The 16,732-nt window shown below is 48.3% G+C and overlaps 8 protein-coding genes; 2 read left to right on the top strand and 6 right to left on the bottom strand.

The window, feature by feature from the left end:
• Positions 1 to 72: 72 nt before the first annotated feature.
• On the bottom strand, positions 73 to 1,158 carry FFUJ_10865 (uncharacterized protein; the record flags this gene model as incomplete). Its single annotated transcript, XM_023569697.1, has 1 exon — positions 73 to 1,158. One exon carries the CDS (start codon positions 1,156 to 1,158, stop codon positions 73 to 75), a length of 1,086 nt encoding a protein of 361 aa, XP_023436873.1.
• Positions 1,159 to 1,764: 606 nt separating this feature from the next.
• On the top strand, positions 1,765 to 4,105 carry FFUJ_10864 (uncharacterized protein; the record flags this gene model as incomplete). XM_023569695.1 has 4 exons in its annotated part: positions 1,765 to 1,923; positions 1,971 to 2,282; positions 2,341 to 2,811; positions 2,864 to 4,105. 4 exons carry the CDS (start codon positions 1,765 to 1,767, stop codon positions 4,103 to 4,105), a joined length of 2,184 nt encoding a protein of 727 aa, XP_023436872.1.
• Positions 4,106 to 4,205: 100 nt separating this feature from the next.
• On the bottom strand, positions 4,206 to 5,039 carry FFUJ_10863 (uncharacterized protein; the record flags this gene model as incomplete). The annotated part of the gene is made up of 1 exon (XM_023569694.1): positions 4,206 to 5,039. One exon carries the CDS (start codon positions 5,037 to 5,039, stop codon positions 4,206 to 4,208), a length of 834 nt encoding a protein of 277 aa, XP_023436871.1.
• A 511-nt stretch (positions 5,040 to 5,550) lies between these two features.
• Positions 5,551 to 7,616, top strand: FFUJ_10862 (related to multidrug transporter; the record flags this gene model as incomplete). XM_023569693.1 has 8 exons in its annotated part: positions 5,551 to 5,750; positions 5,804 to 5,937; positions 5,988 to 6,111; positions 6,159 to 6,365; positions 6,416 to 6,781; positions 6,832 to 7,202; positions 7,255 to 7,318; positions 7,373 to 7,616. 8 exons carry the CDS (start codon positions 5,551 to 5,553, stop codon positions 7,614 to 7,616), a joined length of 1,710 nt encoding a protein of 569 aa, XP_023436870.1.
• Positions 7,617 to 8,254: 638 nt separating this feature from the next.
• FFUJ_10861 (related to heterokaryon incompatibility protein) lies at positions 8,255 to 10,024 on the bottom strand (the record flags this gene model as incomplete). The annotated part of the gene is made up of 1 exon (XM_023569692.1): positions 8,255 to 10,024. The coding sequence occupies one exon, from the start codon at positions 10,022 to 10,024 to the stop codon at positions 8,255 to 8,257; it is 1,770 nt and encodes a 589-aa protein (XP_023436869.1).
• A 309-nt stretch (positions 10,025 to 10,333) lies between these two features.
• On the bottom strand, positions 10,334 to 11,659 carry FFUJ_10860 (related to integral membrane protein; the record flags this gene model as incomplete). XM_023569691.1 has 5 exons in its annotated part: positions 10,334 to 10,814; positions 10,864 to 11,237; positions 11,285 to 11,352; positions 11,409 to 11,445; positions 11,495 to 11,659. 5 exons carry the CDS (start codon positions 11,657 to 11,659, stop codon positions 10,334 to 10,336), a joined length of 1,125 nt encoding a protein of 374 aa, XP_023436868.1.
• A 965-nt stretch (positions 11,660 to 12,624) lies between these two features.
• Positions 12,625 to 13,702, bottom strand: FFUJ_10859 (uncharacterized protein; the record flags this gene model as incomplete). XM_023569690.1 has 4 exons in its annotated part: positions 12,625 to 12,872; positions 12,922 to 13,268; positions 13,315 to 13,541; positions 13,598 to 13,702. 4 exons carry the CDS (start codon positions 13,700 to 13,702, stop codon positions 12,625 to 12,627), a joined length of 927 nt encoding a protein of 308 aa, XP_023436867.1.
• A 652-nt stretch (positions 13,703 to 14,354) lies between these two features.
• FFUJ_10858 (related to acid beta-fructofuranosidase precursor) lies at positions 14,355 to 16,157 on the bottom strand (the record flags this gene model as incomplete). Its single annotated transcript, XM_023569689.1, has 1 exon — positions 14,355 to 16,157. The coding sequence occupies one exon, from the start codon at positions 16,155 to 16,157 to the stop codon at positions 14,355 to 14,357; it is 1,803 nt and encodes a 600-aa protein (XP_023436866.1).
• Positions 16,158 to 16,732: the final 575 nt, after the last annotated feature.

Below are 16,732 nucleotides of genomic sequence, written 5' to 3'. Positions count from 1 at the left end.
TGATTTTCTTTATACGTAGCGACCTAATTATCTCACAACGCTCTAGCTAGGCCCCAATGATGACACTAATCATCATTCACTACCAAACACAATGCCGTTCTTTTTCCTCATATCCTCCATCACGGTGAGAACGCTTCGACTGAGTGCCCTCAAGTCAGCTTCAGCCTCCCGATCACTTTCCTTGATAATACGTCCAAGCTCCTTGGCCTCCCAAGTCAGGTTCAACATATCTGTATACTCAGGGCTGGTATCTCCAAGCTCCTCAGACTCTTGTGATCCTCTTGGGACGAACTCCATAGTGCAAATGTCTGTGACGTTCGAAGCCTGACCACCAAAGATCTTGATGGTTCCCTTCTCACAGTAGATCTCGGTCGGTGCATGTGAGTCATAAATCTTGCTCGTGCGGGCCGATAGTGTAAAGCTCTGCTGGTGCTTTGAAGACTCAGGCGTGTATTGGAACACTATGAGACCACCACCATCAACACAAGTCTCAAGAATGACTGGGAAGTATGTCCGGGATGAGGGCTTGCCAAAGAGTCTGACCGCGAATGTGACAGGATAGCAACCCATATCCCATAAACATCCTCCACTGAACTTGGGAGACGCGACATTTGGAACGTTGCCTTCTGTGATGTCTCCAAATAATGGCGAATACACTGCCATAGAGAGGCTTGCACCATAGATCTTCCCAAACTTCTCTGTCCTGGTCTTCTCGTCATCAAGTAGTCTCTGAAGTGTCTTGAAGTTGGGCTCTTGAATGTGGCGATAAGCTTCCAGAATGAAGAGACCTTTGGAGTCGGCGAGTCCGTATAGAGCCTCGAGCTCCTTCATGTTGGACGCGAAGGGCTTTTCCATGATAACATGTTTGCCAGCATTCAGCGCTTTGGTGCCCTGTTCATAATGCAATGAGTTGGGCGACGCAATGTAGACAACATCGATGTTGGAACCTTTGGACAGCATGATGTCCAAATTATCGTAAGCTTCCACTGCAGAAACATCTTTGATTGAGGGCGTTTCAGAGATGAAATCATTTGCTGTATCAAGTTTCCTTGAGTAAACAGCAGTGAGGGTAAATAGTTTGCTCTCATGGCATGATTGCACAAAAGAGTTGGTGATCCAGTTCGTCCCCACAACAGCGAGACCATATGGAGCAGACATGGCGACTGTGTTGATGCTGGACCTTACTAGAAACGAAAAATATTATTTGCAGAAAAGCTGGACGTTTGAGAGCGAAACCATGACTGTCTTATAGCTGTGAGTACGTGACATCATGGCGATGACGGCGAGAAGTCCGTAACCTGAAAATTGACATTGGTGAAGCCATTTGGCGGCACAGCATTTGGAGTGTTACCTCAATCTGGCAATTGTCGGCGAGTCTAAGGGAATAAGGGCGGAAGGGTGCATTAGTGGATTACCTGAGGTGAGTCTGTCGCCCATCTGCTCTTTGCTTCCCTGCAGAACACCAAAGACACGAAATTATCGCATCGACGCAATGAAAGATGATTCCGAATGACCCGTTTGCATAACAATTCGGAATCTGTCAAAACCATGTGGAAATTGCCGAGATGCAGCTGATTGGCTCGTGGATTGAAACCTCGATAATGCCGTGACCGGGGTCGTATAAGAGCCCGAGATACCGAGTTTATCACGTCACGGAAATACCGACACCTGGAGATTTCCAACTCTTACAATGCTTCAGCACATGCTCTGGTAAAACTCGCACACCGAGATTGTTTAAGTACTGAAGAATATTAGTCGATAATCATGTATGGTGGCTCGGATTTCCAGCAGCTTCAAGACTCGCCTTATCATTCCGATGCCTCCGCGCCAGCGCCCAAAACGCCTCGGGTCTTGGCGTGCAACCACTGTCAGCATCGCAAGGTGAAATGCAATCGCGTGTTTCCTTGCAATAACTGCATAAAGGTTAGTTGTAAAAGTTTGGAGGATCGCATTGAAGCTAACACGCCCAGGCCAATGTACCTTGCGTGCCATCAACGCCTGCTCCAGCGCGCAAGAGAAGAGCGCCAAATGCGCTACTGCAAGAGAGGATCAAGAATCTTGAAGCTCTTCTGGAGCAGTACACTTCCCAAGACTCCCCCAAGCAAAGTTCTGACACAAATGGATTGACCCCTCATGATCCGATGGAATTATCTGCCAGATCTTCGCCGGCTCAATCTAACGGACACGGAGCTCAGACACCCACTGGCCCTGGCAAATTGGTAGTTCGGAATGGCGGGTACAAATTCCTGGATAGCTACATTTGGGGGAGAATACATGAGAATGTCCGGGATCCTGTCTAATATCCAATTTCATAGTCCTTGACTAACATCCAATGCATAGATCTCAGAAATGCGTCATATTCTTGATGAGGACACGTCAGACGAGGAGAACTGCCATCCCACCGATTCACCCGCTCCCCACGAAGACGACGACCTTCTGTTAGCCAGGACTTCCGCTCTGAGTATCAATGATCAAGCTCCTTTGCCTTTTCAGATCCTTCGTTTATGGCAGGTGTTTCTCGAGAGAGTCAATCCTGTAACCAAAATGATCCATACTCCAACTACAGAGCACCTGGTAATCGGCGCAATGACAAACCACTCTGATATATCGCACAAGAACCGAGCACTTTTATATGCCATCTATCTTGTTTCTGCCGTCACTTTGACAGGCGAGGAAGCAATGACGATGCTGGGCTTGCACAAGGATGAGGCTTTGCAGATATTCACACAGGGCCTGAAGATGGCCCTGAACAAAGTCAACTTTCTTAGAAACTATGATATGGTTGTTCTACAGGCTCTTGTATTATACTTGGTAAGACCACAGAAGCTGGCTAGGGTGTAATTCAAAGCTAATCGCTTTTCAGATCGCCTTAGAAGGCCGCAGCAATCATGACGCCGTATGGGTACTCAGCGGTGTAGTTATTCGCATTGCTCACAAGATGGGCGTCCATCGCGATGGAGAGACACTCGGCCTGACGCCTTTCGACACAGAGATGCGTCGCCGAGTTTGGTGGCGGATCGTCATACTGGACTGCATGTACGCCGCAACATCTGGAATGAACCCAACACTCTTGCCGCTGGGTTGTGACACCAAGCTTCCGCATAATATTAACGACGCAGAATTCTCCCCAGAATCGAAGGTTATCCAGAGCAAGCAGGGGACCACAGAAATGGCTTTTGCTCTGATTCTCTATGAGATCGTTCACTTTGTCAAAGATCATCAGATGACCGATTTCGAACACCTTCTGCTAGGAGGCCAAGACGTGGAGCCTGGAACGCCCGAGTATGATCTCTATCACGAGTCGCTTGGAAAGTTGGAACATCTCGCTGATGAATTCGACAAAAAGATGAGTGAGGTTGAGAAGCAGTACTGTGATCCGACAGGAGGTCCGCTTCATGTCTTCGCACTGGCGTTGAGGCCTCATATTCTGAGGGAAGTCAGAACCATGGCGACACCGATGGACGAAACACCAGAATGGGGAACTGAAGTAATGAATTCTCACGATAATTTCTTTCGAATCTGGCTTGCGCACAATGAGAACGAATTTGCGCTTCATGATCTTATAGCGAACGGTCCTTTTGCGTACTCATCAAAGTCGCACTTTCACTTCGATTCACTCATCTTTCTTGCGGGTCAATTGGTCCATCGCTCACCAGTTGGGCCCTTTACAGAACGGACATGGAGCCTCTTCCATAGGTTTTATCGCGATCATGAGGAGCTTTGGAATCTATCCCAGCTTAAGAACTTTCAGCTCGCAAGACTGCTGCTCAAAGCTTGGGAACCAAGACAAAGGGCTCTTGAGCAGCTTGGGACTCCCTTCGAGGTTCCTGAATGTGTGCAGAAGCTTCGGATTGCTGTCTCGCAGACTGGACTGTCATGGATGAGCCCTAGAGAGATACCCTTCCAACCCACGAATGGCGGTGGCCTAGGAGGTATGGATCAGATGCAGATGGACGCAAACGGGAGTGTCTCAACGGATGTGTTTCAAAGCCCGACTATGGCTGGGGACTGGTCCATGGCTGGCAATCTTCCAACCATGGACAGTATGGATACGCAGACACCAGTTCTTCCGATCTTTGGCTTCTTCAATAGTACGACATGGTAGAGTTTGCCGTAAGAATATGGGCATTTGGGAGTTGTGAGTCTTACAATCAATAATATCTTTCTGTTATCCGATGTCTAGAAACTCAAGCGCCATTATCACTTCAACTGTCAATCAAGTTAACAAAATCTTGAGGAAGAGGCTTCTCCTCAACCCAAGCTATGATACCCTCGGCAAACAATTCTGGAAATTGTAAATTCCAGGCATGAATGGCCCCCTTGATAAGAACGGCGGTACTCTTTCTCCCATCCCCGCGCCCTTCATTGCGAAACGTCAGAGCCATTTCCTTCGCACCATCAAAATCATCACCTTGATCTCCAGCGGCGGCCAATATCCGCTTGTCCTTCTCAGCAACTGCTTTAACATCTTCGTGCTGCCACTTAGCAAGCCCGGCGTAAGCGTCATTGACCAAGTTCCAATCATTATTGGCAACGATTTCGTTCTTTAGCTGGGTATGATCCCTGAGACCCTTCATCCAGACGCTGAGAGTATAAAAGCCGCTGTTGAGAACGAGTTTGAGGCCGTAATGTAGGAGGTTGGGTCTTTCTGCTGCCCAGACTTGCCATGGCCGGAACGGTGTTGAGCCAGTGACGAAGGCTGATTTAACGAGGTCTGGATGCCGGCGGATTAATTCCATTGTGGTGAAGCCGCCCAGTGAAAGGCCAACAACGTGCGCTTGTCCACCGTGGGCATGCTTTCGGATAAGATGCGAGACCGAGTCCGCGGCGAATTCAATTGACCATGGCCCTATGTCTCTCGACTGGGAGTGTTTTGGGAGATCTGGGACCAGGAGATGATAATCGCTGAGGTGGGGAATAACGTGCTCCCATTCGAGGTTGCAGCTGAAGAGGCCATGGAGCAGAACGATTGTCGTTGACGACGTGTCATTGTACGACCTGAAGAAAAGGTCTTTTAGGGTTTGAGATGCTTGCGACATGGTTGCAAAGATGAACTCTGAAGAGCAGATTATCTGCAGAGTGTTATTCAGTCAGATCACGGCGGTTGCTAGGACTTCAGTTGAGCTGCGCCACTGAAATGAGTCGGCTAAGATTTATCCGAACATGGCATCACGCTTACTCTGACCTAGACAAGTTTGCCCGGGCATAACTAGCGCAAAACGACCCCGGATGAGAATGAATCTGCAGGTACCAAAGATAATAAACTGTTGACTCTAATTATAACCGCGGGAGGACGAATGTTGGTCCATGATCTGAAACTACAGGGATTGGCCGATGGCAACTCAGTTAGACACTGTGGCCTCAGCACTGCCAGCAGCATATCATATCTTGAAGGATTTATGGAGGGTCGCTTGCGCGTCTTCGTGTTTACCAGCATTCAGCTAATTAAAATCATCCGATCCATCTTCGCACCGCCCAGAAAAACCATTTCCATTCTCTGTTTGACTTGTTTATTTTTGCAATGCAATTACTCACTGTGTCTTTTTGACAATGCAGCGTCGTACAAGTCGCAGTCAAGAACCAGGCTACGAGATAGCTGCAGCGCCTAAACCCACTGAAACAACGCTGCAGAACAAAGGATCGACGCCAATTCTCCACAATGCGGCGGCCTCTCCTGAAGCAGATCCGGAGGAAAACAACGACGATAAGAAATATCTGACGGGTTGGAAGCTTCATTCTTTGAGCGCAGCGTAAGTAAATTACGAAAACTGATATTCATGCGATTTGAAGCTTATCGTACTAGGCTCTGGATCAGTCTCTTCTTATCAACGCTCGAGACCACCATCGTCAGCACATCCTTGGTATCCATCACAAATGCCCTCAATGGATTCATTCTTCGCGATTGGATCGCCACATCATATTTGTTGACATACACTGGTGAGCACATTGCCTCTTTCCCATGGAAAACATTTTGCTGACGGCTGTAGGTTTCTTGACTATCTACGCCAAGCTTAGCGATGTTTTCGGGAAGAAGACAATGCTTTTGCTTGCGCTACTCATTTTCACTTTGTTTTCTGGTCTTTGTGGTGCCGCAAACAATGTCGTTGACCTGTAGGCAATATGAACGTCCAGTCCGACGCCTTGCTAACAGCCTCCAGCATCATTCTTCGAGCGTTCCAAGGCATTGGCGCATCCGGTATCTACGCCATGATCCTAGCGATCGCTCCAAGCTTGGTACCTATCAGCAAATACGCAAAGTACATGGGCGTCATGTCAACAGTCTTCATCACCGCAAGCGTTCTAGGTCCTATCCTTGGTGGTGTCATCAGCCAGCACTCAACCTGGCGCTGGGTCTTTCTTCTCAAGTACGACTCGGCCTCTACGCTCAATCGTAACAGCTGACACAAGATCTTAGTCTTCCTGGGGGAGCCATCGCCTTTTTCATGGTTTGCCTCTTTCTGCCGGCTTTCGAAGAGTCATCTAATCCCTCACTTCTGAAAGTACTGCGGGCAAAGGTCCGACGCTCGAACTGGGTCCGCATCGATGTCCTCGGTATAATTCTTCTCCTTGCAGCCTCTGTTCTCCTCGTGTTCGCACTTGAGGAGGGAGGTACTCGATACTCATGGAGCAATGCGATTGTGATAGCCACATTGGTTCTGGCAGTTGTGCTCTTCATCGCCTTTGGGGTCTGGGAAGTCTACGTTGAAAAGTCACCAGGCAAGCAAGAGCCCGTGTTTCCGCCGAGTATTTGCAAGGATAGGATCTCAAGCGCCATGCTACTGTAAGTCATGCACCCTTCGACCTCTCCCCACGCACTGACTGATCGCACAGAACTACCTGCTTCGTTGGCTTCCCTTTCGTCTCGATGGTCGTCAACATTCCGCAAAGAGCGCAAGCAGTTTACGGAATGTCACCGTCTCGCGCTGGCATCATCCTGCTACCTATGATGCTGACTTCTCCTGCCGCAACTGTCCTCTCGGGTTACTTGACTGGAAACGCCAAAGTGCCGCCCGCATATCTGATAATCATCGCCGCGGTGCTACAAGTTTTAGGCGTTGGCTTGACATGCTCACTGTCTACAGATGCAACTCACATGCCAGATGCTCAGTACGGATATGAGGTGCTGATGGGAGTGGGGTTCGGTATGAGTCTGGCTACCGTCTTAACCTTTGCTAGGGTGGTGGTTTCTGAAGCAAATCTGCGTAGGTGGCCTTTTTCCTGTGAGACTTGGCAGTGCTAACTAAGCATATAAAGCTGTTATGATGGGTGCACTGACACAGATCCGTGTACTTGGTGGCACAGTCTCACTCGCAATTTGGTAATTTTCACGCGTCACGTCTTTGCTAAACATGAATTACTGACAGGCTCGTAGCGCTACGCTTCTCAACAATCATCTCAAACCGAAGCTGAGCGATCTTGTCTCTTCGGAGCAGGCAGCGGCTATCCTTGACTCCGTGTCCGCAATAAATGATCTAGAACGGTCCCAGCAGCTGGCTGTGAGAAAAGTATTTGCCAAGGGCTATAATCTGCAGAATATCTTTATGACAGCCATGTCTGCTGCCGGTTTGATCGCTTCTTTATTCTTGTTGGAGAGTCATCCACGTATCGCAAAGTAGACTGCCAGAAGCTTCCATCTCCCGTAGCGGGATCTTTTCATAGACACGTAGTTTACACAATGATTTTACCAATAGATTGTATCTTGTGTCGTGAAGATGTACGAGCCTTACGTTAATATATAGAAGTACCTAATACTATGATATTCTTGCTTGCTTAAAGCTCGGTCGGCAGCACTGCAAGAACATGGAAAAAGAGATAGACACTGGGTGGAAGAGTAAAGGAGAGGTGTAACGCGTGTCTGTGCACCCCCTTGCACTCAGGCCTTGGCAATTATATGTACTAATCAGCTTTATCTCGTAAGCCACCACTTCGCCAAACACAGGTTTTTCTTCGTCTTCCGCTTTACCTGCTCCCGCAGGAGCTATCAAAATGGCCTCGAATGTTCAAGCAAAAGTCAATTCACCTGTTGAGGTTTCAAATACAACAGCAACTTGGATATTCGGAGCAGTAGCGGCTATCGCCAACGGGGTGACGGCGTTGGCGACGCGACAAACGGCCAAGGCAAGCAAAAGAAGCGCCATTGCGGGTGAGGTGGCGGCCAATGCGAGTAAGAGAAGTGCCAAAGCAGCAGAGGAAACCTTTTTGATTGCTCAGAAACATTTTGAGGCGACCGTCAAAGACAAGCAAGACCGGCCGCCTAGCCTTCAAGGAGGCACACAAGATCAGATTCTTGGATCACTTTGGCCTCGCCTATTCCGATCTCATAGTTAAACTGTACTTTGCCCAAGTTGGCTGGCTTGACCACGAATATTGAGCGATCCACCAATGCTGATGCCATAGTTCTATATCTGTAACCGAACCCCTTCATGGAGATCTCATTAGTTGAACTTGGGGTTTGTTCATTGTCTGAAGATTCCAGTGGCAGTCTATTGAGAAGTTCTGGAAATGAATCATCGACTTTGTGACTAAGAAGACCAAGAGAGCATGTCCGACGAAACGATTCACACGAAAGCCGATTCGGCAGTGCTAATACTGACAGTTCCTTGAAAACTGGGGGAAGTTGGTGGTATAAGCTTAGGTATTCGAAGTTCGCAGTTTGGGCTTCGTCTCCCATCCGCTCGGCGTCGGCATTGATCAACGGGTCTCTCAATGCTACTACTGTACCGAAACAAATCCCCGAAGCAAGTAGTATCTCTTTTCCGCAACTTTGTTGAAAGCTGACTCGAGCTACTGAGGCACCCATGGCTCGTTGCTGGTCATAAGAGATTGGTCGATCCGCTATGATGGGTGTTTTGTACATCCCCCAATTCGGAACCCATGATGGTAGATCCCACGAGCCAGTTCTGTCTGCCGCACTGACATAGGAAAGGACTTCGAGAGAAGAACTAGTCTCGATAATTTCTTTGACTGCGTCTGTGTAGACTCTAGAGGTCGATCTCGTGTAGTCGATTTTGAGTCGTTCGGAACGGCTGTCTTTCTTGTCGGAGGCCGCTAAGATGGAAAACACTTTGTCCCTCGGATCTGTGCATAGTCTCGACCAGCTATGTCTCAAGAGGCTAAGTAGAGGCGAAGAGTCTCGAGACCTAGGAGTTCGCAAAGCTAACGTTGCCCAGTTGGGAGAACTTATCGCCAACTCTAAAGGCGACGTCTCGGGGGAACAGAGAATGCTGCGATACACTGATACAGACAAGAAGGAATTCAGGCCTATCATAGCTCGAAGTCTCCGTGCTTGATATTTCTTCTTCATGACACTCTTGATCCTAGGGTCTTGAAATATTTCCATGACAGCTTCAATATCCCCTTCTGAAATGCAAAGCGCACCCGATTGTAATTTCCAAACTCGGGCCAAGCTGACTTCCTGGATAATCCAGGCTCTTCGCCAATAAGGCGGACGGTACTTTCGCTCGCCGATGACAAGTTGAAGAGAATATAGACCATCTTCAAACACTTCTTCGAGGTATTCTTTGCTTGGGCTGTCCAATAGGAGTGAAAAGAGTTCCTCTGTCGAGCATGATCTGACCAATTCGATTAATGACCTTGCCTTTTTTATTTGTTGAACGTAGTCGATGGGATCGTCCTTTAGCCCGAGCCATGAGATGACACATGAGGCAGAGGAATAAATGCTGCCCATCAAACGAACTTGCGAATTTCGCTCGTCTACATCAGATTGATTTATGCAAATGGCGTCGATCCAAAGAGAACGCGGCTTTGACTCGTGTCTCAGATAGGTCAGGGCCTCTTTCAGGTTTTGGGTAACTTGTATCGGGGTGCGGTTAATTCTTATCGTCGCTTTGTCCTCAGAGCTACCCCAGGCGTAAGAAAGGGCTTCGTAGTCGATCTTGTCTTCCAAAAGGTTGAGAGTTTCCAGCTCGCAGCTGACCATAGTGCCATAGCTTTTTGGCAGCAGTATGCACACTCTGATTTCAGAATGCTTTTCATCGGAAGTAAGAGGACGGTAAAGGCTCATTATTCCGATATTGAAAGTTGAGACTTGAAGACGAGAGCTGTGATAAGATCGTTTGCTTTTATAACCTTGATGACATCTGTATCTTAGAATGCTGCGGTAAGGCCGTTGCACTATGGTCGGGTTGGGCTGTGAAATAAACTGAGACACCGTTTTGTGGAGGCTGAGCGTTGAAAATCATGCCCAAGGCTGATTAACTGGGCTGACCTTGTGCAACCATTGAGTGACCAAGATAGAACGACATAACAAGTTTATACATAAAGAGACGTTATAAAATATTAAAATTACTATTAATTGTATTATTATACTATCTTAAACTACCTGGTGCATGGAAAAGGGATCCTCAGAGTCGCTGGACAAACTATGTCTTTGTTCGTCTTTTCCTTGTATCACCACGCGGTGTGTTCCTGGACCATGTCCTAGCTGCGGCCGGCTTCTCTTTTGGTCGACATCGGTACACACTACGATTGTTGACTCCAAGGGACGTAACTGATCCTTGCTCTCAGACGAATGAAGCGTCCTGGGTAGATCATTCATTTCATGGCTCCGAGAGGTACCCGTTTGGCGAGCAGTGCCAGTGGTCCTCGAGTTCTCATGTCTCGCATATTCGGACTGGTTATGACTAGAACCGCGGTCATGGCCTGATAACAGAGGCCGGAGAGTTGGAACACAAGCGCAGATGATACCACAGCACAACTCGCTGACTGACCAAGACGCTGATTCGACATTATGCCATGTGATATCCGTGCCAATGTTGAGAAACTTGATACGAACGAGAGAGATAAGACATGTGCTATTCTGTGTTAGTGGACAAGACAAGCTCAGATACATGAGAAACTCACAATATGCCGAGGCAAAAGACGGACATAAGAATCCACTTTTGTCGCCGACCGAGCTTCAGACTGCGAAGAACGGGAATCGGGAGGACCATAATCAAGATATCGGTCAAAATATTGCCCGCAGCGCCGACATAGAATGAAGATTTGTTGAGAATACAACTGCCTTTGATCGTGACATCCCAGAAAGATGCGATAGGCATGCACATAAAAACGTTGAGAAAGATTTGAGAAAGACTCCAGCAGGTGACGAGGACTACAGAGGCGATGTATGTCTTCTTATACTGGCGTACAGGTATAGCTCGGTAGTACTGGAGGAGAAAGATTGTCTTGATGACTGCTAGGGCGAGGTTGTAGACGACGGTTGAGAAGTAAAACATCTGCTTGGTTTCAGCTTAATTGTCAACTGAATGTCTGCAGAGCCTACCCTTAAGAAATTACTAATCTGTTCGCCGGAAAGTGTAGATATATGAGAGCCAAGGCCATTCCTAACGTCTATAGTATGTTAGTAAATGGCAAAGGGAAAGGTTATCTTAATAGGGCGCCTTTACTTGTTGCAATGATAGAAGCGTCAGCGATCGTCAACAACTGTTTGTCGTTAGCATGGAGGTTTCTCAGTGCTCAATGAGACACCCACGCAAGCAAGGATCGCACATGCGTCATCGACGCCAAAGTTTCTCAGCATGATAGCCCGGGCGTAAACTCGCAGGGATACCACGATAAGAGAGATCGACGACAGGGTCGCCATAACAGCTATAGCGACCGCACCTCTAGACTCGGATGCATAATCTGAAGAAGCCATGGCCAAAGACGTCTTGTACGAAGGAGTGATTACAAGCACAAGATGGAGCACTCACCAAACTGTAGAACAGCGGCTTGGCAGAGATTTAAGTCTGTAGAAGACACAACCGACGCGAGAAAGTGGCTAAAGGACTAAAGAGTCGAGAAGCGAGCCCAGATCAGACCATGAGATTGTGGGCTGCTTACTTGACGCCATTTCGTCCCAAGTTATGAACGATCGGAAATGCTGCCGTCAGCTAGAGCAATCGGTAGCCGGAAACAGCCATGTGGCTTTGGGAGGAGAGTGATAAGGTTCGTTAGCCAGGGAGCAAGTGGCTGTTAGGTTTACAAGCGGCGAATCAAGATGGAGAGCGGGTTCGTCTCATAATTTCAATTATGGGCCTGTTCCGAGTGACTGGATTTCGAGTCACTGAGTAATGGACGATTAATGCGCACAGACGCTAGTACGGGGAAGAAATCCGCGGGTTCGAGGCTTGCGGACTTAGGGTGAAACGCCAGACTTGGCTTTTTCTTAGCCCAAAGGAGCTGTTATAAGCTACAGCAGTTGGGCGCCGTGAATGAAAGAACAGGGAGGGGGAGAAAGTTCAGTAGTTCAGGAGAGAGGCCGTGTGTTGAGCTACTTTATAATGCAAGGGACTACCCAACTTTGGCATTGCTGCTTGTTTCAGTAGTTCTGGGGGCCAGCTGTAGTATCTCTGCTTGGTATGCTAATACCAGTAGTGATTGCGGAACGGTTCTTGACATGATGAAATGACCCGAGGACAATCTAAGGTGACCAAGACTAGCCTCAAAAGCCGGTGGAAATATCGCAGCGAGCACTAGCAGATCAAAGATCAATACATCTCACAGAATGCTGATGTTTACTGTTTATTTACTGGTTCTTCGGAGCTGGGAAGACTTTACACGGATTTGGGGAAGCTCTGAGAGTTCGGAACCAATATACCGACAACCCAATACTGAACAGCATCATTTCCCTTTCCAGGCACTCTCCATGACCTCCAAAGGCGTTGTAACCTTCAAGTCCGGAAACTTGTCGTCCAGCGGGGGGAGATCTCGAGGCACGAGATACCGGCCAATGCCAGCTTGATAATGAATCATAGCGAAGAATGCCTCATCGCCTTCACCGTGGCCAATCGAAGGATAATCAGGAAAGAATGAAATCTTACCAGACTTCAACTTCTCCAGGCTATCAACCGCAACATCAAATTTGGCGCCTAGTCATGATTAGTGACTGATAGCTGATGGCGATGGACATGCTCTTACCTCTGGCCTTCTCCGCAGCCGCTACCAATTCGTTGAATGTCAAGGTGTTGGCCTGAATGGCGCTGATGGCATCCCACTTCTCAAGATCCATCAGGCGCGCAACTAATCGAGACATATCCTGAGATGTGAGGAAGCTGGCCTGGATATTTCCATCAGCTGGAATGATGGCCCATTTGCTTTTCATGTTGATGATGTTGATCCATGGCTCGAGATTACACTTCCAGTGAGGCATCCCGTAGTAGTCAAGAAACCACCCATTAGCGATGCGTGTATAGATGAGGTTGGTCTTTTCCAGCTCATTTATCGCCTCAAAGGTGTATCTGGTCAATGGTGAGAGTTCGATATCCCTATACCGATGGTCAGCCACGCTCGAGTAGTCCCAGTGTTACTTACTCTTTAACATGTAGCATATCGAAACTACTAATGACGAAGCGCTCGGTTGTTGAAGACCGTTCAGCGGCCTGGATTAGATTCTTCTGTGCCTGGTTTGCCTCTGGTGATACGACACTAATAGCGCAAATGAGAATGTTGACTCCTGCAGCCTCTAGGGCTTTCGTGATAGCATGGGGATCATTATAATCCACTTTGAGGTAATTCACAGCGCCCTGAGGCGGTCGTTCCTATTGCTGATCAATATCAAGCCACCAAGTAGACCAATCTCAAGAGATTTGCTTACTCTTCTGGACAAAGCATACACTTTATGCTTCCCATACTCTACGAGACCATCAACGATGGTGCTACCCACGCTTCCAGTTCCCCCAGCGACTGCAACAACTTTCATGTTAATATGTCAAGGTTCGGTAGAGACCTGGGCAAGTCTGTAATGGGAAGTAATGAATGATCTTGCAGGCAAGGAGGAGTTCTGAATGAAGATTCTCTCACGCTCGGAAACCAGCTGACTTTTTGCAGGATAAGCCTGTTTTTATAGAGGGGTAAAGTAAGCAGGCTTTGAAGATTGACAAATACGGAAGTTTTGCCAATCGTGAGGGCAGCATTGCGGGGTGTATTACCCATTCCGGTAGTAACCTCAACCTCGCCACCTCAGGTCTAAAGACTGCTGACCGCCACCTAATGTAGCATCCCCATCTTTGGCATAACATCGTCACTTGGGGAGGAAAGAAAACTCGAGACCTAGATCCTAAATGACAGAAAGACCTGGGCAACTTAAGTATTTTGGCACCTTATGTCAAAGTCTGATGATGTTTCCTTGCTCTCCGAGTCCTCATTACAAATAGCAGCACCTTGAAACAATTCACAGGGGAAAAGCAAGGGAAGAGCCGGTGGCAGTGACCGCCCCGCAAACCATAAATAGTTAGCATGGGTAGTAAGAAAAAAGGAGGACATTCCATGGAAGTAAGTTCAATTTATGGCTTTTCGACTGTCATAAACCCGATAATGACAACTCCATGCGCCGGTATGTCAGTAGCTGTTCATCACAACTGACTTCGCTCATAAACAACAGGTTCATCAACCTCAACAACCTCCTTCATGTTCTCCCATAGCTTCACCGATTCGAAAACAGTCTCGCCCGCTCCCTGTCCCTCAACAAACCAGCTCAAACCCGTGCAATCTCTCGTATCCGCATAAATCATAGTCGATAAAGCAAATCGATCGTTGGCAAAGACCTCAAGAACATCGCCATCGCAGAATATTCTCAGGTGCATCTTCTCCAACTCCTCTGAGCCGTTTCTGTCAGAGTAGAAGAGAGCGAAAGGTCCTGAAACAGCATTCTTTTCGATATCGGCTTCGTGGTTGGATTTGCTTCGATCGACGGTGATCTTCTCGCTTTGGGGGGAGAAGTGAATGGCTGTTCCTTCAGACAAGTCCTCGTTGTGTCGAATCCAGAATCCAAGGCCTTGGTCGTTTGGTGAGACCTTGATTGTGGCTTCTAACTCCCAGCTTCCAGTACATGTATCTACTAGCTTTCCAAGATTGGCGCCCGTGTCAATGTTATTCCAGTAGCCGGGCTTGTCTCGCCTGAGTCCTTGCAGATCTGGCAGTGGCCGGATTCCCAAAGTCTGAACTGTGTTTGATCCACGCCCATTCTCAGTAGCCTTAATGCAACCAACATCGGCCAACGATGAAGTTAGAGTCCTCGTTACGTTTTCGACCGTGAATAAAAATAGCTCGCGAGGAATAGAGAAGTATCCGGTCCAACCCTTTGATTCGCGTCGAGCCAAGGTAAGCTCGTCCTCCTTCAGCCATCCCCAGACGATCCTGTTCTTGGTGATAGGGTGCTCGTAAGAGTTGGGTGCGTATAAACATCCGTGGTCGAGGATTCCACTGTACTCGGGCTTTATCCTGGGTCCTTGTTCGGTCTGCTCAAGAGACCCAGCCATCCAAAGCGACCACTGATCACTGCCCTCCTTAGCACCAGGTTTAACCCCTCCTTCAGTTCCCATAAGCAAGAAAGGCCGCTCCTCGGACTCGTTGTGAAGGGTCATGAAGTTAACGCACTCCCAATTGACACCAAAGTCGCCGCCCCATTGACCGGAGGGGCTGTATCCTGTGGGCAAGTCGATCAAAGGGCCGAGGTATGTCCACTGTGTCAAGTCGTTCGGTAAAATCGCGTAAAGAAACACTGTAGGTCCGCCGTCGACAACACCTCCAGAAACAAAGCCATACAAGTTTGCCTCGCCTCTCAATTCATCCAAAGCCGGCCATTCCGCCAGGAATGGGTCTCTGAAACCTGTGACGGTGAGATCTTCGGGTTCACCCTCCAAGATCGGGTTCTGTTCACTCTTCTGCCATGTCTTACCACCGTCTGTTGATGTTGCTACTGACAGTCCAGCACAATTTCGAGTGTACGGCAAAGTCCAGTGGATGGGAAGATTTGTGATGGATGAGTAGATGACGGTGAGTTGGCCTTCTTCTCCTTGAAGACCTGTAGGATGAAGACAGCCAGTGAAGATGCCCTTGTCATCGTAAGGCTCAGAGGGTTCTAGGACTGGATTTTGTGTGTTTTGCTTCCATGTGAGACCGTCTCTGCTTGTGTAATGACCCCAAGTGATGTCACCCCAATCGCAGGATTTGGGGTTCCCTGGTGGCAAAGTGAGCATAAGAGTTGGCCGAGAGATTGAATGGGTGTACTGACACTGATAAGATAGGTGGTATGTGCCTGTTGAGGGGTCATATCCGGGTGCGCACGGATCATTGATCCAACCCCGAGGTGCTTTGAGGTGGTATGTCGGCGAAGGATGCCATCGAGGGCGGGGTGTTGTGTTCTTGACCGTCATTGTAGTTCTTTTCGGAGTGCCCAAGTACGTTTTCGCCTCCGCCGTCACTTTATACTTCTCAAACGCAGTCATTAAACGGCGAAGGAATGTCAAAAGATATATAAATGGAAGAAAAATGAAGCAACGATAAATGGTCGAGCCCGGGTTTTGCCTAATAAGTAGGTAATTCAGCCGACCTCTCTAGACCCCCAGATTACGCCCCAGCCGCTTCGGTTTGCCGATGTCGTCGGACCGACAAGACTGCAGCTGCAGCTAATCAGCCGACGAGAAGGGATTTTTGGGTGGAGATCGTGGTAGATCGTCAAAGAGCCAAGAGAAAGGCGTGTCTATCTAGAGTTAACGCTAGGATATCCGTTGCAATCATGACGGTCCGAGATCAAATCCGAGGTTTGAGCGCTCCCCGCGCCTCATGATTAACTTCCATTGCTATCTACTACGCATTTGGGAAGTACCCGATTATTTCCCCTTCCAGAGGAACAGATTGTCAGCTGCTTCACTGCAGATGCGACTGCAGGGTGACAATGTCTTGGCTAATTATTTCGCCTGCAGCTGTGATTCGGCCGCGAATGAAGCCA

The sequence above is a fragment of the Fusarium fujikuroi genome, chromosome FFUJ_chr10 (genome assembly GCF_900079805.1).
Source record: "Fusarium fujikuroi IMI 58289 draft genome, chromosome FFUJ_chr10".
Lineage (NCBI taxonomy): Eukaryota > Fungi > Ascomycota > Sordariomycetes > Hypocreales > Nectriaceae > Fusarium > Fusarium fujikuroi.
Note: the sequence above shows the minus strand (reverse complement) of the source record. Positions and strands in the feature narration are given on the sequence as shown.